The sequence below is a fragment of the Varanus komodoensis genome, unplaced genomic scaffold, assembly GCF_004798865.1.
Source record: "Varanus komodoensis strain SLA01 unplaced genomic scaffold, ASM479886v1 scaffold40, whole genome shotgun sequence".
Taxonomy (NCBI): Eukaryota; Metazoa; Chordata; class Lepidosauria; order Squamata; family Varanidae; genus Varanus; species Varanus komodoensis.
In genome coordinates this window covers 5,477,074-5,500,038 of record NW_025335942.1, presented here as the reverse complement: position 1 = coordinate 5,500,038, position 22,965 = coordinate 5,477,074, and the positions used below count along the sequence as shown (strand labels likewise).

At 48.5% G+C, this 22,965-nt stretch overlaps 1 protein-coding gene across 1 annotated transcript in view; it reads right to left on the bottom strand.

Annotated features, from left to right (window-relative positions):
- Positions 1-22,965, bottom strand: part of ADAMTS16 (ADAM metallopeptidase with thrombospondin type 1 motif 16) — a 71,919-nt gene that overhangs the window by 9,013 nt on the left and 39,941 nt on the right. The window contains exons 13-18 of the mRNA XM_044442828.1: positions 21,171-21,343; positions 19,532-19,662; positions 17,895-18,018; positions 14,389-14,633; positions 10,464-10,602; positions 6,006-6,132 (exon numbers count right to left, since the gene is read on the bottom strand). Of these exons, the coding sequence (XP_044298763.1) occupies positions 6,006-6,132; positions 10,464-10,602; positions 14,389-14,633; positions 17,895-18,018; positions 19,532-19,662; positions 21,171-21,343 (939 nt within the window). The remainder of the gene's footprint in view (positions 1-6,005; positions 6,133-10,463; positions 10,603-14,388; positions 14,634-17,894; positions 18,019-19,531; positions 19,663-21,170; positions 21,344-22,965) is intronic.

The following is a 22,965-nucleotide window of genomic DNA, read 5'->3' as shown; positions in this document are numbered from 1 at the left end:
GAAGTCCATTGGAAGCAGCAAAACACTGAGCTATCAGGTACAGTCTCTGAAATTGTATAATGCAACTTATACTTGATACAAGTTAGTTGCAGAGGATGAAGGAAGGAGAAAAAAAGCAATCTGGAAGCACTGCACAAATCGGGGATACAGAAAGACACTGTTTTCCTCATCCAACAACTGTTGAATTCAGAAGTATGTTTGATAAAACTAAGATATGCAAATAGGTTCAGTCCGGACTTAGCCATACCTAAAGTAGACCCAGTAAAATTGTTACGACGTAGGCGAGAACTAATACTGATTTCAATGAGTCACCTCCAAGCATGGGCAAGTCTGGGTCAGGTTCAATTATTCTCTCTTTCTGGGTTGTGAACAGGCAACGGAAACTACCAAGCAGCACACTGCAGATAGTGAAAGAGAAAGCGATCTCAACGGAGCCCCTGGCGTCTATCTTAGGGAGGACTATAGACGCATTGCAAGAGCTGCACCGTATCACACACAGTTGGAACTCCAGAAACGCAGAAGGGCTTTTTCCTCGACTGCCTTAACGGATGCCCCTCGGCCGTTTTGGAGGGACGGTACAAAAAGCTCCCCTGGTCAGAGCGCGTTTGCCCCCGTGGGACGGGACAGGCGGAAGCTACAGAGCGCGTCCTGCTGAGGTGCACCTTCTGCCAGGCTATTCGCTCTGCACTCGCTTCCCCTCTGATGAATCGCTTCCTGGGCCGTACGGAACAACAATATATCTATATACTGCTGTCTGACACCATCCCAGCAACAACAAGCACTGTCGCTAAATTCTTCCCGGCCACGATGGGTCTCCAAAGATGGATCCTGGGGGGGTGTGGCCCTACCTAGTTGGACAAGGACAAAGTCTGGGATTGCCACTGATTTAAGATGACTGATATTGTGTTGAACTATTTATTAATCCGAGTGGGGTTTTCATACAGATAATGTCTTATGTATTTACTTTTTAAAATCTATGTATTTATTGAATGGAGCTGGTCTTTGACTGCAATAAAGTTTGTCTGTCTGTCTACCTACCTACCTACCTCTTCTTTCTAGTTCTTGTCCTCATAAGCACGTCCCTTGGAGAAGCTGGGAATAATTATCACAGTACCACAAACATGCTAGAAGTGGTCGTAGTATTCTTGCTGAAGCAGCCGTCCAAGTGGGCCCGGTCTTTTATAGATCAAGGAAGGCAAACCAGCTGAAGAAAAGCCATGAAAGATAGATGGCTTATCCCACTGAGAACAGGGGCAGTGCTGTCCCATTCTCCACTTAATCCTAAACTCGCTGGGTGGCTTTGAGTAAACCAGTAGGCTGACATGGGAGCAATTTCCCCATCTGTGATGTGCCTTCCAGAAACTGCTCACTCTTTAAAAAGTTGCAGATTTCCAAATACAACGTTCTATGTATAGCAAAGATGACATCATCCATCCCTCGGCCCAGTGCGGCAGCGAGGGAAACAGTTCAGTGTGACGGGGCTCCCAGTCGGTCCTTCAGCTCGTATGGGGGAGCACTCTCTCGGCTGTGCTTAGCGGCCATGCACAAATTCTGCTGGTGTGTCGAGGAACCCGCACGGAAATGCAGACAAGCCCAGAGGAGACACGTCTGTCACATTTTCCCTTGTCTGTCTGTTTGAACAGATGTTCCAGTTGCTGACCTTAGGCAGCCCGAGGAATCTGCTCATGTTCTTTTTTCTCTTTCCACAAGATTACTGCCCGATATCAGACCTGGGCATGGAAAAGTCTGGGAGACGATGACAGCCGATTGGCAAGGAGTGCGGAAAGAAAGAAACCCAGAGCAGTAACTGAAGTCCTTTGCAAGTGACCGAAAACATTCCTGTCAACACTTCTGGACAGTCTACTTCACAGCTCCTTTTTTTTGTTGAAAAACCTGCTTCCTAAAGCATTCGTGCAGAGCAGTGTGCTCCCTCTGTAACCGAGGAAGGCGAAGCTGCGTGCACGCCCGGGAAGGCGCGGAGCGGAAGGGGGTGCGATGCCGTGGCACATGGAAGCAGGCCTCTGGCAAGGCCCCGGGGCTCGGTTGTCTGGAAAGCACTCGAGGGAGTCTCCTCCCCATCTCTCCCGCTGGGCTGGGTGTGTAGCCTCCCCCATGTCTGGGATGCAGCCTCCTGCAGTGGCTTTCCCTCGAGCCGGCCCTGGGGCAGCGTGAGCGTGGCCAGCCAGGTCGCCTCGGCAAGATCTCTTGTCCCCTGGAAGCTCCTGGCCAACTCTGGGACTCCTTTTCCTGGGCCTCCGATGAGGCAGGAGGGGGTCACCCCTTTCCCCAAAATCCAGGTTAGAGGGAAGGGCGGGCTGCTGGCGCCCATGCCCTGTGGATGCTCCTGCCCGGGGCCTCTTCGTTTCCAGCGTCTCACTCTCAGGGCTTCCCGGTCCAGCACTGGCTGAGTGGCGAGGCCGACTGCCCTGGCCTGATGGTGCCCACGCAGCAGCAGGAGAGCCGGGAGAAGCGCTTTGCGGGCTCCCCCTCGCGTGCTCGCTCTGCTGCGATGCGGGGAAGGGGTGGCCTCTGGCAGGCCCGCCCCATACGGGAAGGAGGGAGCTGAGCCACGCGGCTTCCACGCGCCCGCTGTTGCTGCCGGCTCCGTCGCAGCTCCTTTTGCGACTTTCCCGCACAGCCACCAGGCAGAAAGTAGAATGAGCAGCTTGGGAGAGGCCCTGCCTTCCCCTGGAAAACCAGGATGGAGCACGTCTTCCTGGTCCCAGAGCTGCCGACTCCCCCAAGCTCGCCGGCCTTCTGCTCTTGAGGCAAAGATGGTTAGAAGCAGCCCACAAATGTTGGAAGCAAGAGCCTTCTGGGAAAGGCCGGCATCATTCCCTCTATTTCCCTGGAGAAAACCTGGACAAAACATGACTGTGGCTCCTTGGTCTAGCCCATCCCTTGAAATAAGTAATGGATGGAGTGATTAAACTGCAATTAATTGGAATTCTATTGTCCGTTTCTGTTACCACGAGCAGGATGTAGTAGAACTGGTTCATACTGGGACGTGATGCTCAGCCAGCTCCAGCACTCCACTGGCTTTGCTCGGGTGTGAACCTAACTTTTATAGCCTTGGTGAGTCGGCTCAGCTGGGCTAAGTATTCAAACGGTGCTCTCAGCCAAGCCCTTCGGGGCTCGCGGCCATGAATGTGAAGTATCCCACGCAGAGCACAGAAGAGATGCCTGGCAGCTCAGACAGCGCTGCAGCATCTCTTTTAACTTGAGAGGGGTGCTAGATGATGTGAGGGACTATAAGAGCAACAGGAGGCGAGGCGAGGTGGCGTGCGCATTTTTAGCATCCGCAGTGACTGCATAGCTATCCCATTCTGATGATTCAGGATCAATGAAATTAGAAGTGTCCTCAAAGCTAAATGAGGCTCTCGGAGGCCAAAAATGCAGCAGGACAGTTTCTCCTGCAGGAGCAGCTCCGATAAATTGCTTCCAGGGCATTTCGCGCTGTGTGCGCTATCTTACAGCTGTTCGGTTGAATAAGAGCCCAGCAAAGCCTGGACGTTTGGCTTGTAATTTATAGCGAGGTCTCTCTCCACATCTTGTAGAAAACAGCTCGTCCTTCTTTGTGCACTAGGGTGACTTAGTTATATTTTTATTAAGTTCATTTTCATAAGATATGCCCGTCATGGAAAATGCCACTGCATTCTAAGTCCGAGTGTCAAGATGGCAGGGAAAGACTAAGGCGGGGGGGGGGGGGGACCTGATTCTCTAAGCACCACCTTTCTTTAGCTGTTATTTATCTACTGGCCTTCAGAGGCCCCTGGACTTCATTTCCCAAAATTCCCAGCACTTGACTGGGAATTCTGGGTGTTGCAGTCCAAACGTGTCTGGAAGTCACAAGATTGGGGAAGGCTTATCTCAGCTTATTTTGCCTCTTCTGAAAAACTGTCTTTAGGGCAACAGTAGGTAATGGCTTGCCTTCCAGATGTTCTGGACTACAGCTCCCATAATCCCTACAGTGGCCATGTTGCAGTCCCAAATGTCTGCAGCGCAACCCTTTGTTTACAGAGCTCTAGAAATTAGGAGGAGAAAAGCTACTTTTCACAGGCTGGGTATAATGTGTATTCAGGATCTGAGGAAAAAAACTCAGAACAGGGTATAAGACTATGCAAGCTTAGCTAAGCCTTGCATATTAGTATTGCCAATGAGTTGGCCTGGGGCTTGAGGTGGAGAAAGGACAGCTTGTCCAAGTCCACCTCATGAGTTCACGGCGGAGAGCTGATTTCCGTCAGAGACACAGTCACAGCAATACGATGTGTCAAAACATGCCGTATCCCACGGAGGCCTGGTAAGAGCTGCTCCCTTCTGTGTGCACACAAGCATGTGGTCACTCCAGTAACGGTGGGCATTTCCCTGGACCAGCCCCTTCCCAACCTACTACCCCCACCTGTGTTGGGTGAGAACGCTCAGCCGCAACCAGCCGGGCATGCATCCAATCAACAAAGAGGGGTTAAAAGAACGAAACCAAATTCCAGGCATGATGAAACGTGAACGGTTTGCACGGCACTCCTCAGTCCCAGTGGTGAGGGGGCCAACGGGCTTCCCAGGAAAGACAGCTCCACAACCAGGGTGACATAACTCAAAGCCCGCATTGTCCTTTGTCCCAGTCAACTGAACTTCTAATAATAACAGAACTCTATGCAAGGCCCCCAAGGCTGAATGCTGAGGATGGGCAGCTGCGCTGTAGGAAGCCTTGAGGGGATGGCGAGCCAGTGCTGTGCCAGCTGGTTTGGACTGGAGCCAAGCAACAAGTGAGCATGAAGCTCAGGGCGATGTGCTCTTGAAGCCAAACAGAAACTTGCAAAGAAGAAACGCTGCCCTGTGAGGAGAGACTGAGAGACCTGGGCATGTTCAGCCTTGAAAAGAGAAGACTGAGGGGGACATGATGTCCCTCTATAAGCACCTCAAAGGCTGTCAGAAAGGGGAAGGTCAAGATCTCTTCTTGCTGATGCCGGAGTGTAGGACACGGAATAATCAGTACAAGCTGCGACAACCCAGATTCAGGCTGGACATCAGGAAAAGCTTCCTTGCTGTCAGAGCGATATGAAAGTGGGACCAGCTGCCTGGAGAGGTGGTGGCTCTCCCACACTGGAGACATTCAAGATGAAACTGGATAGACATCTGAGTGGGATGGGGTAACTTGGTGTCCTGCAACAGAAGGGGTTGGACCTGATGGCCTTCATGGCCCCTTTCAACTCTACTATTCTAGGATTCTATGAAACACCAAGAAACGCATCAGAAGCAAGAAGGGCCTGAGCCCCAAAAGAAAGCCTTTCATGGCCCAGGAGGAACCAGTGCCCAGGCTCATTGGACAGAAAATTGAGGGTCCTGCACTGCTGGAAAGATGTTGCAACCTGCAATTCTGAAAGATCATCACACAGACCATCGGGCAGCTCCCAAGAGGAGGGAACAGCCATCCTTCAAACATCCTGGTCCTAATTAGTTAGGGCTTTGTAAATAATGACCCAGACCTTGAAATGTGCCCCCTGGAGATCAGGGGCGGAGGAGCAACTCCAGAGCCCCTTTGAGCCAAAAGGAGCATTATGAATAGCTCATGGAATCACGGAGCAGTAGAGTTGGAACCCCTGCTAGTGCAGGACTCAGGTGGTGGGCCAAATCCATCTTGAACGCCTCCGGTGTGGGAGAGCCCACAACCTCCCTAGGCCATTGGTTACACTGTCATAGTCCTCTATCAGCAGGGAAGTTCTTCCTGACGGCCAGGTGGAACCTAGCTGCCTGCAACGTAAGCCCAATATTCTGTGTCTTGCAATCTGGGATGATGAGAAGAGATCCTGCCCGTCCTCTTTGTGACAACCTTTCAAGTACTTCTCGAGTGCTGTCCCATCTTCTCTCAGGCTCCTCAAGGCTGAACATGTCCCATTCTCTCAATCTCTCCTGGTAGGGCTTTGTTCCCAGTCCAGCTTGTCAATCGATAACAACAGACCTACCAATACAAACTGCGAAACACACAGGAGACAAGGTGCTTTTAGTACCTGGGACGGCAAGCAGGCATCTTGCATGGAACGATTCCGGTCACCGGTTTGCTCTTGGGGTTGCAAAAAGACGTGTCCACTTGTACTTTCAGGTCTTCATAGCAGTTTCCTTTTGTGACCATTTGACCTTCATGCAAAGCAACACAGTTGGCAAGTGCAAAATTATAACACCTATGTACATTTCACACCTCTTGATTACCTAAATCCACTGGGCACTTCTAAAATATCCCTGTGTAAGTTGGAATCTCATGGCTTGGATGCCCTGCTCAAATAAATGTGTTTCATTGTTAACAACCAGCTAATCACACAACTCTTTTAGGCAGTTCTGGAGCTCATATATACCATTTCCTTCTCATTGCTTCCCCAGATAGATGTTCTCTTCCCTTGGTGCAGCAGGTTTCTTTTCCTCTTGCTCCTACCCACAATTCTTTCCCCAAAGGCATGGAAGACCAGATCTAAGCTCAAAGTATGGCCATTTTAGCAAAGAACCTAAGAGTCTTGTCAAACTTGGCTGCATGCAGCTCAAAATTTAGAGTGTGGGTTCATTTCTGCCCTCCATCAAAAGTGTGGGGGAGAAATGGGAACAGCATCCTGGGCCTGCCATCTCTAGAGCAACTTCTCTGCTTTCCCAGTAACTCTTGCAGACCTTCCTCCTCTTCTGGCATGGGCACTTTTCCATCTGGGACCCTGGCTCTGTTTGTGCTGCTGAATCCGCATCACCTAGATATTAGTTTAGTAAGCAAGAGCCTGCTGTAGCTTGTGCAGTCAGTCCTATAAGGGGAAACCCAGACAAACTGGGGCATTTAAAGAGAGCGGCCTGAAGTCAAGGAGACGGAGACTCTGTTCCTGCTGTTATTTTTAGCTCTGTCTTCCCCACAGAGGCGTTCGCCAGTGCACTTTGGTTACCCCGCAGCACTGCGCATGAACTCGCGGTCTCCCAACACAGTGACACCGGGACGTAAATTCTTTTCAAATTACCAGTAAAAAGTGGGGTCTGCATTGCAGCGGGGGTGCTTTACGCCTCCGCCCGGAGACGAAGAGCTCCCGTTTCACAATATGTTCCTTTTCGCTGATCAGCTGCCCCGCTTCGGCTGTCTGCATCCTGTGCGACGTGCCACTATTTCTGCTGCGTGACTCAGCGTGCGGCTGGTCACGCATTTTATAGGCATGCCCATCAAACACTGCCTACACAACACCTCGCAAGAGTTCGGAGGCTGAGCTGATGACTGCCAAGAGGGGCATGAGCACAGCCCCTTCTTTATTTCTACAAATAAACCAGACCCACTGGCTCATAAAGAGTGCCTCGAACAGAAGGCTGGGGTGGGCAAGGGAATGAGAGTATTTAATGCCCATCCAATTGTATAAATAGTTTGCGTTTCTCTTTACATTCGAAATAAAGCCATTAGATATCTAACACTGATTAAACAGAACATTTATATTGAAACACGGAACACTGCCAGGGTTTAAGAGCTTCCAGTATATCTGCAAAAGGCTTAGTTCTCACTACGTTGGCCACTCTGCCTCTAAGCTGCATCAGTTCCAGCTGCAGGTGAGTCATGTGATGGTCTGTCCATGCTCATCCTCACCTTCCTCCTCCTCACATAGACCACAAGCATGCCAGGGAGAAGCTGGGCTTACTTTTGAGTAAACAACTGTTAGCCACTATCTAGCACAGGGATTCAAAGTCACCTAACTCCATGGAGCAAGGCCTTCTGGCTCCCGGCTTGGTGAGATTAGTGTGGCCAGAGACACAAAGTAGTGAAAAGCCCGCAACATTAACTATTGGATAGTAGAAGATGAAATTTCAGCTTCTGCAAAAGTATCCAAGGGCCAAGAATGTTCCTCTTGCAACTAGCTACTCTGGTGTCACAAAAGCAAAAAGATTTCTAATAAACTAGCAACATTTTGGAGAGAGGGAGTTGCCATCTCAACTTATGCCTTGACAGTTTTCAGGCTTTATAGTCCGAACAGCAAGATTAGATCAAACAGGACCGGTAGGTTAAAGCAACTATTTATCTTCCCATTGTTGAATGGAAACTGAAGTGCTGCTCAGACTTAGAATGCCCTGAAACAATTTTGGAAGGTGGCGAGGGAGGTACTTTATGTGCTTTTCCTATACATTCCTTGAATGTGTGGCCTGAGGAAAAACTGAACTTTTCTTTCAAATGTCACTTCAGGAGTGGCTAAAATGGAACCTAGGAAAATGTTTCTCCTCACCCCCATCACCCAATGAAATTTAAACCATTCCCTCGATTGTTCTTTCCAATAATCTCCCTCTCTCTCCTGCCTTTTCTCCTAATTATTGATAACTGTCTCAAAGGACCAGTATTAATGTACACGAAGTATTGTAAGGTGCAAACAGCTGAAATTACAATCAATTGGGCCTAGAGGAACTCTGAAAACTGAGCAATGTGGAGCTTTCTTCATGAGGAATTTATTGTGATACTCCAGTTCAGCTTCTGTCTGTAATTAGCAATTTTCATAAGTCCTTTTTAGAGCAAGGAAAATGCAGTGTTTGACTGTGGAAAGAAACGGCTTTTTTCACTTGTGTGCTTCCACTCTATTGCACTGCCACCTAGAGGTCATGTAGTAGAAAAACAGAAATTGAAACTCCTCTTAATTTTGCAACACAAACAGAACAGCCTCGTGTAGAAAAGCTCAAATGGACTTCCCGCCCCCAGAGGCAAAACAGATTAACTTTAAGCTACTGGCATTAACAATGGGCAGAGTCAGGGAAATTTGGGCCAGAACTTAGCATCTGGCAGCCAGCATTCTCCGGCCACACTGAAATGGTGTGGCAGTGTGTGTTGTTTTTCCCCCAGCATCCAGCTGGAGAAAGGCAACGAGGTGCCATGAAGCTCCCTTACTGATATTTGTCCCTGCAAATTCCCCTTTTCACTCCTTTGCAAGAGGAAAGTGCAGGTGTTTGTTCTTCATAAATGCACCGGCTCTGAAGTGTTCACTTCCAGCCTTAGCCACCTTTAATGCAGAAATTACGAGGAACAAACCCAAATTATCCAGGTGACGGTAATACAGAGATGCAAATTTAAAAACTCCAAAAGCTGCAGGGGAAGATTTTCTCCTCCTTCTGGAGAACGAACAATCCCTTAAAAAGATTGCTCCCGCCTGACGAGCGTGGCCATCATAGATCAAAGCGTTTGCATTAAAGGTGCTGAGACAAGGGCCGGCTCCAGCTTCTGAGGGATCACCGACACGCTGACCTTTGCTATTTTTATGCCATCCACTCCTCCTTCCCTAGAGCTTTGGTCTTTTAAGTCAGGTAGCAGATGTTCATGGGGAAAAAGCGACCCACAAGGCTCAGGTGCTGACTCCTGTGATCCTACGATTTATCCTTTGTCTCACAGCCAAACCTTGGGGCGCCTGCTTCTTCTCGGAATGGCATCCCAATCCCTGCTATCCCAGGACCTATTTTGACCCACCAGCATCACTGTCTGTCCCAAAGCCAGGCCCCAGACGCCTCTCCCCTCCCCTTATTATTAACCTCTCCTTCCCTAGCACTAAAGCTCCCTGGGGAAGAAGAACTGAAAGAAAGCTCTTCTGCTCTCTCAGGGGGTGAACTGTCCAGCCGCCCTTCCTCAGTTTTATTTGTTTGCCTGAATTCACTGTAACTTTCCTGATGCAAGAAGGTCTGCATTGGAGGGAGAGAACTGGGACCAAGAGCAGCAACATTTTATCCAGAAGCACACAAGCGATGCAGCTTCCCCAGGCAGAGAAGCTGGACGAGGCAGCTGAAGAAAAGGGCATTAGAAGGGCTAAGGAAGTCCTTCAAAAGACTAAGGAGTAGATGGAAAAGGAACGGATTTGGCCTGTAACAAGCCCGTAATTCTATCACTCTTCTAAGAGCATGCATGTAACATGAAAGCTAGTGCGGTGTGGTAGTTCAAGTGCCAGACTCTGGACTTGGGAGACCAAGGTTCTAGTCCCCACACCCTCTCTGCCAAACCTACCTCACAGGGCTGTTGTTGTGAGGATAAAATGGAGCTCCATAAGCTGCCTCGGGGTTCCTCATTAGAAGAAAAAGGTGCGATATAAATGCAATGTAATAATAATCAGAGCGTTGGAGTGTATGGCTGGCCCAGTTCCAGTGCTTTTTGGTTTGCATATCGGAGTTGGTGCTACCATGATGTTAAACAAAAGCAGCGGCTCTAAATCTCAGCAGGAAATGGTTTCTGTGATGATTTTTTCTTCTTTCATTTCCTGATTGCTAGCAAACACCTAAGATATGTTGCATTGCACCTCCCATTATCCCCAACCACCATGGCCAAGTGGCATCACCTTTTCCAGTTGGTCGACTCAAGCATGTTTCTTTGCACAGTGAAGATCAACACAACAAAAGACACTTGTTTAACATAGCACACAGAAGCCTGAATGCATATCCCAGAAAGAGTCTTTGCTCTGCAATAAGCTATCTTGTTTGAGATTTCAAAGATATATTACCTATTCCACACGAGACCGAGCACTTCGAATGGGTGACAGTCCAGGTGTAGTTGTGTTTTGGTGCTGCTGTTCTTTCACTTTCTGCCTTAGGAAGAGAATATTCCCAGGAAATTCCTAGGTTTTTACCTTGAGAGAGAAGCTAAACAAAAGAAAATGGAATGATATCCTTATTAACCTTTGCTGAACTTCTAAATTATTACAATCACATCAGCATCTCTAGACTTCTCAAGTCTGAACAGAGCATCCGTATAAGAGATTCCCTGCATGAGGAATCTCTGAAAAGAAAAGAACTTAAGTTGTACTCAAAACCACCCACTCAGGTAGGTCAAGGTGTGTTGTATTGCTCTTGTCCAGTAGCAGGAATCATAAGCAGATTTGCTGGACCAAACTAGATGTTCTATAAGAGCTTTTTGAGCGGGTTGCCTGGTGTTTTCTTTGCTTCAGAAATACCAGGAAAAGATAGGAATTTCGATTGGGGTCAAAACCAGCGAGAGAAGCTGGTTCATTTTTGATGCAGCTTTACATGATGTGGGCCACCCTTCTCTCACCACACATATACTGGGTATAAACTGTGCAAGAGAAAAGTTCCCATATTGTATTTCCTTCCCTTCTGCTTTCTCCAGCAGCTAATTGTATTGCCAAGACGATGGACGGCTCAAAGGAAAAGGGTAAATCCATTTCCCCCAGCTCCAAACCTCTCCAGACTCCCAACACAGACATTAAGATGCTCAGAGATACGATCACTGGAATCTTGCATCCCTTCTAGTTTGTGTTACCAGGGTTCAGCATTTTTATAAGATTTTATAAGCTTCAGCAAGCCTTTCCAGAATGAGGAGAAACTGCAGAGATTTCAGGATGAATATGGAGGATCCCATACAGGTGAAACAATTAAAATACTCTTGATTAATTTTAGTGATGTTTCTCAGAAGTGTTTCATCTTTCCACATCCAAGTAATAGACTCCATTCAAACCTAAGGTTAAGGTTTTCAGTTAAGTCCCTGTAGGTTGACCCAGTTGCAACCAGTAGGTCTCTTCCCAGATTTGGGGACTGGAAATGACTGAGATGCATTAGTTGGTTGTTGTTGTTGTTGTTTCTAGGAACATTAAAATGCACAGCCAGGAACTGGGCGTGTTGATTAAGCAATTCAACATGGGAGCACTGTGCTATGACCTAATCTGGGATCCTGAGTCTGGGAAGGAGATTTCCCAGGTTCTGCCTTACTCCAGGTCTTCTCACTAGTCCACTGGATGCAGCATGGAGACCCCTGACTGACCCCACTGCTTCGGGGCTGTGCCTGTCCCCTCGCACAGGAGCAACACGTTCACCAGCTTAGGCTGAGTTGTGAACTGGTGGTCTGAAGGAACTGCCAAGCAAAATTTCAGGCTCTGCACCACTGCCCGTCTCTAGTCAAAGAAGAGGACAGCAGGGCAGAGTAGGCCTTGATTTCTGCACAGGCGTCCAGGTTAGGTCTTCTCACTGGTGGGAACAAAGAGAAGATGCTGTTCTTGATGGCTACCTGTCACACCTGCCTCTACCTCACCATGCCGTCTCAACAGGAGCTGGGCCCAAAGCTTGTGCACCAGGGCCAACCTTACAGTATAACGTGAGTGTCCAATGGTCCCCAAACGCTTTGCCCTGTTCCCAAGAGCTGCGGGGTTAGCAAAGCAGAGAGAGGATCCTGCTGCAAGCTATTTGTGTGCTGGTGACCTTCCTGCTCCAGCTGAGTTGCCTAGAAAGTGCTGGACACTTAGCAGGTTTAAATATCCAGGACCTTTATTTAGAAACCTGAATAGTAAACAACTGTGATCCAGCTAACGCGTGATCTTTGCCCATTTCCTCTTTTAAATATCTCCTTATGTCACTGGAACTTGACTGTGCCTACTCATGGCTTTGGATATAACTGGCGAGAGGCTGGCAAATGTCTACACTGCTATTAGGGGCTCATCTCATGAAGTAACCAGATGCTTGACTGACTCCATGCTATGTCCGAATTACGTTTTCTCTCACAGCGGATTACTGGTTCTGTCCAGTGGGATTGTCTCCTAACGCTTGGAGAAAGACTTTGGAGAACCTGTCTGGGGACAACTGAGCTCCTCATTTCTACCCTGGCTTTTTTGTCCACCCAGTGATCCTCTTGGAGTGGGATAAAGCATCTGGAGTGGCTGAAGGAGCCCTCACATGAAGGACTTTGCAATTCCTTCTCCTGCTTCTCCTCTGTCCAGTCACCTTTTCTTTTTTCCAAGTTTTCTTTTCAGAGCTTGGGGCAGCTTGCACAACTCTTTCCTCAGCAGCAGCAAGGAGGCAGAAAGATGCCCCTGGCATCTTAAAGAAAATATATGTTAAGTAATTCAGGCGACACTGCCTCCGACCTCATACCTGGAGTTCCAAGCATCCCATGACTATCCACCCCAGACTTTGTCTAGGAGTCACAGGATTGCTTCCTCATGATAGTTATTTCAGAAGCAACACTTTCAGCACAAATAAATAAATGAAGGTGAAGTTCTCACCTTCCTAAATGAGTTGGGTTGTTTAGATAGGTGTATGTCTGAGGCAGAGATCAAACCGGTCAGTCCTAGAGGAGATCAACCCCGACTGCTCTTTAGAAGGCCAGATCCTGAAGATGAAGCTCAAATACTTTGGCCACCTAATGAGAAGGAAGGACTCCCTGGAGAAGAGCCTGATGCTGGGAACAAGAGATGGCAAAAGGAGAAGGGGACAGCAGAGGATGAGGTGGCTGGATGGAGTCACTGGGGCAGTGGGTGTGGGCTTGGGTGGACTCTGGGGGATGGTGGAGGACAGGAGGGCCTGGAGGAAGGTTGTCCATGGGGTCGTGAAGGGTCGGGCACAACTTTGCGACTAAAAAAAAAAAAAATGTTTGAGGCTGTGTGCAAACAGTCTTTAGAAATTCCACCCCCTTGCAGGCAGAGACATTCTGTCCCAAGAGGGGGAATCTGGCAACCATCACTGAACATGGGGAAGCTTATTCAGTTGATTCTGCTAAGTGAACATCTCTTTCTAGGAGGTGGGAAACAGAAAGATCTCAGAATTTTTCTCTGGAAAAACTCCTGGAAACATGGGCTCAGCATAAAGTGCTTGCCCTGCGTCTCCCAGGGCTTCCTGTAGCCACTCTTCCCCACCTATCACTGTTTCTTGCCACCACTTTCCCCTTTTCCTTTATCCTCACTGTCTTCTTTGCCTTTCTTTGTTCACACTGCTTCTGTCAGGACTGCTTATGAGAGTTTGCCCATGTGCTTCCATCACAGATATCTATGATTTTCATGCCAGGCTGTTCACACCAACACACTCACTGAATTTGTAGCTGAGCCTGGATATCGGAGTCATTTCCCTGAAAAACCCAGGGGTTGCTCACAATCTCACAAGCCCCATTATCAGTCCAGCTAGACTGCATTGCACCTGAGTGACATTCCCAGGCTGTCAATGGGGCCTGGTTTTTCCCTGACTCCCTGTGACCACTCAGTCCACCTAAGCTCGCTGCTTTCCCACCAGAACATCTGGCCAGTATGTACACATCTGGCTGGGAAGGAAGGGAGGGAGGAAGGACACCTATTCTCCTCAGGCTGTGATCCAAGATGTCCAAGGTGAAGGACAGTCAAGGGTCATGATGCACACTTCACATCTCAAGCCAAACATTATGAGTTGCTGAGGCTCATGGTGAAAGCCAAGCTTCTATCCACCGCAAAGATACCTCTGCATCCAACCATCTGCCAGGATGCTGGTGATGAAAAGCTGTGCAGCTGGCTGTTGCCTACAGCATGGAACCACGGCCTTTAGAGGTGAAGGAGGAAGACTACAGAAAGCTCCTGGAAACGACAGACATTTTCCAGGACTTGACGAAGCAAAGATGGCGTGCGCTCAACGGCGTCACAGACACTGTGAGCCGTCATTTTGTTACCCATCACATACCTCTATCACCACACTTTCATTGATAGGCCCAGAAGCACTTAGAGTCTCCGGCTGATTATGCGGCCTTCTATAGTCAAATACGGATCCAGCAAACTTGTATCTCCCCGGCCAGTCCACAGTCCAGTAGCCATTGAGGTGGTATTTTTTGCTGGACCCGCGGACAGCAATATAGGAGCTGGAGACATTCATTTCGGACACGCGGATGCTTCTTGCTCCAGCAGGAATGGTGACGAGTGCGTGGTACTCTAGACGCAAGAGAGAGACAACTTGGCTTTGTGGCGTACGAAAGGCCAGAAGAAATGCATTGCCAGGCTTTGGCTCTGACCTAGGGGCCCTGGGGACTCAGGAAACAGGGGCAACACGGCCTCATTAATCCTATGTGTTTCATCCAAGTCCACAGTGCAGCGCTGCACACACCTGTGCAGATGTCAGTCCTATCAAGCTTAATGGAACGTACTCCCAGATTAGTGAGTCCCAGGCCACAGTCTAAGTGCACTACTGGGAAAGATAGAAGCTCAGGCTGCTGGCATAAAGAAGCCCAGAGGTCTGCGATGTTGGTTGCCGTGCGTGGCAGACAACGCAAAGCCCCCAGGAGTCCAAGTTTGTGCCTTACCCTCTCCCCTTTGCAGCTCAACAGAGCAATCCATCCCATCTTCCAATGGTAAGGATAACCCAGGGCATGGAGGCACGTACAGTATGGCCTGCCAAGAGAGAACCGCTGCAGTGTTCTGCTAGCCAAGGAACGTGGCTCTCCTTCCAAGGACCTGCAAGACCTGCCTGCCCACACCATCCCGCCGTCGCCAAGCGGCTCCTTGGACCTGGTAAGCACAGCACTTGAGAGAAGCCCTTCTTCTGCAGAGCTCGGAACAGGCCTGGGGGCTTTCCCCAAGAGGGCGCTGAGCCTTGGACACTCTTGGAAACCAGTGAGCCACCTCCGCACATTCTGGGGACTCAGAGACTCAGGCGCTGGACCTGGGCCCTCAACAGGCCCCCCGGGTCGGGGATGGGGAGTGGGCACTGATCACGGCGCAATGGCAAGCAAAACCCGGCCTCTCTCTTGGCAGGGGTGGGGAGAGGGGCACAGCGAGCACAACCCCTGGCCAGATATTCCTGCCAGCCAAAATGAGTGAGCCTTGACCTGGTTCTTGCTCCCTGGCAGAGTTTCGTTTCCCCCTCACTCGGGTGTAATTGGCTTAGAGGTGTGTCCGTGTCCGTTAGAACCTGGATGGGTGAAGGATGCACCCCGCTCCGAGTCTCTGTGATTGGAGGAATGGAGGATTTGCAAACTGGCTGGGAGGCCAGGTGGGAAAGGACCAGTCCCACAGCCAGCCTTCCGCTCTTAACGCTGCTTAAGCATTAAGTGTGAATCGGGCCCAAGGGGGCTATAAACATCAAGTGCTGGACTCCTATTTTTATGAGGGTCAAATTACGGCATGGCTAAAAACACATCCTTCTCCGCTGTGCTTCGCAGCATTTGGCGATTAATTTTGTTCGTTCGGATAATCAGTTCCAGTTCCGAGAGAGAAGGCTTTTGGCACATGCTCTCTTCTGATGTAATGTATGCGGAAAGGAGCCAGAGGGTGGGAGTTGGGACAACAGCTACCCTCTTCTTTCCACTGTCCCTATGATCTCAGTAGCTCCCATGCTCCACCACCTCTCCCCCGGCTTCTCTCCTCCACTTCTCCTGTCCCACCCTTGAGATGGATTCCATCCCTCAACCACCTCCCACATGCAGCAGCCCAGATATTTGTCTTCCAGTCCAAGAGCTCTCCATTTTCCCTCAGCTGAGCACTTTCCTCTGGCCTCCACCCCAATTACTGCAATTCTGCAGCCCCCTGTAACGAGCAGCCTCTTCTTTTCCCCTTCCCCATCTGTGGACTGTGTGCATGTGGGAATGGAAAGCAGGGAGGTGCGTGGGCACGCTGGGAACACCAAAAAGTGTGTGGTTTTGTTATTTCCGGACTCTTATTAGAACCATTCCATTGGCCGCTGGGCCAACTGGATGAAGACTCTGTGGAAAACATCTACATGCTTGCTCGGTTGGAAGGCTTTCTCACAGCAGAGGCTGTGGGAGAGCAGGGCTCGGAAGTCTCTCAGGAAACTAGGGCACAGGTAAGTGGAAACAGATCCATGTTCGGGAGCCTTGTCAACGCTCAGGTGTGATGCACATCTAATCACAGAAGAGTATTCCTAGCAACGTTCAGCCCCAGCCAGGAAAATGCTAAGGATTCCACAACCTGAATGTAACCTGTCAGGTCAGGGAATCACAGTCCAATGGGCTTGCTCTGAAGTAGCCGAATGCTGTCCATTTAACTTGTTTGGCCTTTGGCTCCTTAATCAGAATACTTGGCCCAGTTATAGTGAAGCAGAACTCGGATTATATAAAGTATTCTCTATAAAGTATGCAGAAATGTTTCCCTATTGATTATATAAGGGGCCGTTATGGCTAATGGGATAGGATAAAATCTAATACTACTACTACTACTACTACTACTACTACTACTAATAATAATAATAATACAGTAAAGGGGAATATTAAATAAAAAAGCAAAGTCGTGCTGGCTGAAAACGCTGTTCCCTGTTTTGATTGTGGGCAGTGGTGATCCAGAGCCAAGAATAACAGGCAGATGTGTTACCATCCTGTCCTTCCCTCAAGGAGCACCCAGGGCATGCTGCACAGGTGTCTCTCACATTACGTTTCTTCTGAGTGCCTTGCCCATGCCTCCGAAGAATGGAGACTCAAATGCAATGAAATGTGCATTTCCAAGAAATGTACCTTGAATCCAGACAGGGGAAGGCATTGAGGACATGGGTGGGAAGGAGGGAAGGGGAGTTAATCCTTCCACACCTGGCACTGACCTCCCAGCCTGGAACTACTACTCAATGTCCCACCGAGTTTTCCTGCTAGCAAGCTTTGCGGCCAAACAGGCCTCTGGATGCAATCCAGCGTGTTGCAGTGTCCGTTCCACCAGGAAGCCTCTGCCACAAGTGGGCACAACATGTGCGTGGCCAAGCCACGTAGTGCTGAGCAGCCGTGGAAGCTTCCCGCCAGGGGCTTGGCTGCACCCCCCATTCCGACAGGCTCAGCTGGGAACCAAAAACAGTGGACGGATTCGGTCTCCCCACACTTGGCTGGCAGTGAGGATGCTAACGGACTTGACTGCTCTCGCCACCACAACTGTGCTCAGTCAAAAGCCACTTCGTATAGATTCCCTCATTGCAGTCCTCACATTGACTGTGTGATGCAGGCTTGCGCTATTCTCCCTGTGTCGTGGGTGGGAATCCGAGGCTGAGAGATGCTGGCTTCCTACAACCAGCAGAGCTGCAATCTGAAGAGACCTCGTCCCTCTGTCTCTTAGCCACGGGACAGTCCTGAAATACTCGCTTGCCGAAATCATTCCTCTACAGGACACAGGAGCTAATGAAGCTTCCCTGCAGCATTGCCGTTCCTGGCTGCTTAGAGAATTCATCAGGCTGTTGAAAAGTGAAAAGCAGGAAGCACTTACGATTTGTAGGGTGCGATTTCGTGAACTGCCCCTTATAGATTCTACAGCTCGAATTATCTCCTTTGCACACGCCACAAGTGTCTTCGACGGCACTGGAGCCTAAAACAAGATCGCAGCCGACCACCTGCAAAATAAGAACCACCTGGAAGTGTCTGAACCTCGGTAATCATTCATTCCAAAGGGTTACCAGAAAAACCATCGCATGTTTCAGATTCTTAGGCTGCATGTCACTCCTCAAAGGCAAAGGGAGCAGACGTGCAGACAAGAAATGGCTCGTTTATCTCTTAATCTTCGGCATATTATTTACTTCTAGCATGGAACTTGGTGGATTCGTGTCAAACCTCAACCCTCTTCCTTCCTCTTCCAAACTTTTTCCAGCTTCCCATGAGGTCCCACCTGTTTATTCGTGCCCCTGCAGTCCTGTAGGATGGAGAGGCAACAAAGATTGAAATTTTTGCATCCACTTTCCATCTCTGTGCTCCGAGGAAAACCCCTTTCCTCAGCTCGCCTGCAGTATTGGAAGTGATTTTGATACAGGGGGGAAATGAGGGGAAAGAACTGCAGACAGACTAGGTATGGTGAACTGGATATCTGCACAGAGCCCTTCTCTCTTAAAAATGGATCCCCAGCCTCAGGCGTTGTGTGTGTGTGATTTTTTAGTGGATCTGGAACCATTCCATGCTTAAACACACAGATCCACTGTTGTCACTTCTAGTTTAGCTCCAATTTTGTAAGAAAAAGGTCATTTTCCCCACAAAATTGTTTCCTGACATTTCTCCCTTTTACTCGTGGCTGTCTGCTCAGCTGTAAACAAGGACCTGTGAGCCAAAGGATTGGCTTAAGTCTGGCTCTACTTAAGCATCCGATATGATGAGAGGTGATATTGAAATCCTCTGACTGTGAATGGCTTGTGGATGATAAAATTTCTGAAAATGGGAATGGCTATTCATTTTCCATTCATGCTTTGGGTCGATTGAATCGTTATCAGTAGATGAATCACTTGCCTTTTAACTGCTTAATCAACTTATCCAGTAACTTTAAATACACCTGTATCCTACCAATGACTCCCCACAGGTATGCTTTCAAGATGGTGGAGAATGATGACTTCAGCATTTCGTAGGCAAAAGCTGCCAGGCCATCTTGCCCTTGTTGTTGGAAGAAAAGGCCAGCCTTAATATTTTATTTTTCATTCTCAGCCTCAGCAGATTGATTTGCCAAAAAGCACAACTCAAGCTACTAAGCCAGATTCATTTTCAGATATGCCCCGAGAACAAAACCAGCCGTTTGGGGGACACACGACTGTCCTAGAATAGGAACTCTCCCCTTTCCCTGGATGTCTAGTGACACAAAATTTGTCATGTGATTCCAGCTTGTGAGAAGCTCCCTGGCAGCCGCTGTGTTGTCCTGGCTGCCACTGGAGGCAAAGGCATTCCTAGCATGGTTTCGCATTACTAGATGTTACCCGGGGATAGAGGAGAGGTTGAGGGGGCTGCCAGTGATGTAATGTCTAGTTCCAGCCTGCAATTTTAACTCTTCGCCTCAAGGAACCCTAAAATAAAGGTGGTGGACAAGGCACGGCACTCTACTGACATGGGATGCAAGTTGGATGCCAAAGCACAGTGCAGTATCATCGTTACCTCGCAAATCCCATCTATACAAACATTCGGGCTCTCCTCCGAGCAAGGTGTCCCATCTTTGACTTTGTTTGACAGGGAAAAGAAGAAATCAAACCCTTCCGCAATACAGTATAGCTTGCACAAGTCTTGGTCTGAAATGCAAACAGAACGAGGAATTTCCCTTCATCTCTGTCCATGAAGCTAAAAGATTGGGGGTCAAGATGGTGGACTGGTTCCCATTGTTCCTAGAAACATGTTCCCACACTAGTTTCCACCAGGAAAGTATCTAACAAGGCAGCTTCCATGTTTAGCTTATCAGAAGTTGTAAACCTAGCAAGGGAAATAAAGGCACTGGCACTTATATTGTTTTACGTCTGGTTCTTTTAATGCAATTAATTGTTGATGTTTGCTTTATTATTTCAATTTGGGGGTGGTGCTTTTAACTTCATAAAAGGTAAAGGTAAAGGTTTCCCCGTGACATTAAAGTCCAGTCATGCCTGACTCTAGGGGGTGATGCTCATCTCCGTTTCCTAGCAGAGGGAGCCAGCGTTTGTCCGCAGACGGTCTCCGTGGTCATGTGGCCGGCATGACTAAACACCGAAGTACACGGAACGCTGTTACCTGCCCACCCAAGTGGTACCTTTTCATCTACTTGCATTTGCATGCTTTTGAACTGCAAGGTTGGCAGGAGCTGGGACGGAGCAACGGGAGCTCACCCCATTGTGCAGATTCGAACCGGCGACCTTTCGATCACCCAGCCCAGCAGCACTGCAGTTTAAACCACTGTGCCACCTGCATTTAACTTCATACCCCATCCTAAATATGGGAAGAAGAGGAAATAAAACAAGAGTCTGATGGAACCAAAGTGAAGTCCCATTGGTTTAAATGCGGGAATTGTAAGTGTGTGGTCACTCTTCAGTTGAAATCAGGGTGGCATGACTGGATTTTATGACTTAATTTTATGTGACTGTAGTGTTGATCATTGATACTCCCATTTCCAAACATGGTGTTGGCCTCTAACATTTGTTTCTTTGGAGAACACTATATTGAAAAGCCAAGAATAAATAATTTCTCTCTCCTAACCAGCCAGTATTTTAAAAAACTGCTCAAGTTTTCAAACGTGTTCAATGAAAACTGAAGGATGTCACAAACTAACTACAGTCCAAGCCAACTACAGTTCAACTGATTTCAATAGAAAACTTAGACATGTGTATACTGCTGTCCCATTTAACGGGTTAAACCCATTTAACGGGTTTAAAAGTGCTTACCACTTAATGGATTACGATGAGTATTTTTCACCCAAATTCTATAGTCATTCCTACTCCCAGGAGCACACTCTATCGGAATCTGAACCAATCAATTTAGAAGCTTCATTATCTTGATTCAACACAAAGGTATAATAGTCTAGGTTTGACTGGTTGAAACTCCACAAAGAAGGTGCAATCTGTGACCTGGAGGAGAGCACGAGATCCACATACAGAGTTTCATGTGAGCGTTCCAAAATATGGAATGCTCAGGAGTGGAGGGGAATGAGGGGTCCCACTGAAGACTTTTGGGGTCCCTTGCCATGCACGCAACTCCATAAGCTCTCTTGTAGGAAAGGAACGGGCCGCGCCTACAGTTTCCAAGGGCAGGGACAGAATCATAGAGGAAAGCTCACCTTCCACTTGAGTGTAGGGTTTCCACTTGTAGTTCCACCCTCTGAACCGCCTGGTGTTGAACTCGGCACACTGGGCAGCTCGGAAGGCAAGGCTGTCCTTCGGGCACGTCTGGCTGTTGCAGAGCCTTAGCATCCGAGCGGAGCCTTCGCAGAACTTTCCTCCATGGGAGGGTCTGCAACATCGATCGAGGAAGTATGTCGGTTTATGCGTACGCGTAATTGGAACAGCATGTATTTAAATAAACCAACCCATGACAGAGAACAACATCCAGACCGGTTAAGCAGCGGTGCCCAAATCCATGGCCCTGGTGCAAATATCACTGCGTATGTAACACGTCTCCTCTGGGCAAAAAGCCACCCGGGACGCTGCTGCCATGGAAAAGATGAGTGCCACATCGGTCATAATGAGCAAGTGGAGTTGGAATGGCCAAGATTATTGTGGCCATAATCCTGGCCATGAAAGCGACTGGGTACCATTCCAGTCACACAGCTAAAAATGGTATTGTGCATTGGAAAAGGTGCAGAAATGAGCAACTAAAATGATCTGTTTTAGTAACCATGCAGTAACCAGTTCTGAGGTCAGCCGCCAATGTCTGGGATTGTTCGGGGTGGGAGGGGAAGCAAGTACACACAGAATAAAGATTCAGCACAGATAAAAGCCGCTGTGAGCCGTCCCGAGGCTTTGTTGTGATGGGGGCGGCATAGAAATGTTTCAAATAAATAAATAAATAAATAAATAAAAGTTGTTGCTGCTGTTGTTGTTGTTTTCCATACAGCACCTAGTTAAGTGATGGAATTCAGTTCCACAAGATTACTGATAGCCTCCAATCGGGTTGGCTTTATTTTATTTTATTTTATTTTATTTTATTTTATTTTATTTTATTTTATTTTATTTTATTTTATAACCTGCTGCAAAGCCTGGCAGTGCTTGAAAGGCGATCCAACAAATTCAGGCAAGAAAAGGCTATTCACAGCTACTTGTCCTGATGGCTAAATGCTATCTCCAGTACCAGAGACATTATGCTTATGTATGCCAGCTGCTGGGGAACATGGGCAAGATGGTGCTGTTGCACCCATGCGCTCCTTGCAGGTTTCCCATGGGTAGCTAATAGGCCACTATGCAAACTGAATGTAGCACAAGAGGCCACGGCTCTTATCGGCTTCTGAGACAGGATTTCTCACCCTCCTCAGCTCCTAGAAAATCTCAGGGCTCCTACCTTGCAAACATTCCTTCCTCTGCTTTAACCTCCCTTGCTGATTGCATGCATTATCTGATTGCACTAAGATTCGGGAGGCAGACCATAAACAAGATTAAGCCAAAATCAAATTAAAGAGTAAAAATAATCAGTGTGAGGGCGAAGGTCAACATGGAAAGGACCCATAACTATGCTAATAAAGTTTAAGGCTGTGCACATTCCAAAGCTGAAAGTGCTTTGTGGCTTGCTGGAAAGCACATTAAGGCTGCTAAAATATTCCTCCTTGTGCCAAGGAAGGTCAAAGGATGAGCCTGGGGAACTGCAGTTATGCAGACCATGCTGGAGCCTACCCACCCCCTGGTGAGGACGCATCTACCGTTACCACGCACGCATTTGGGACGGCTACACCATGCCGGTTAACTGGTCAAGCGACACAGAGAAAATTCCCCTTCTAATCTAACGGGGGTGTTGGCTTGGAGGGCACAGACAAGATCTGGCGGCTTCCACGGCAGGTATTTCTGACTGCCAGGTCACCCTTGCGGAAAACATCTCTCCAACGTGGCCTTGAGCCCAGTTGGCACATTCAGCAGGAGGAGGAG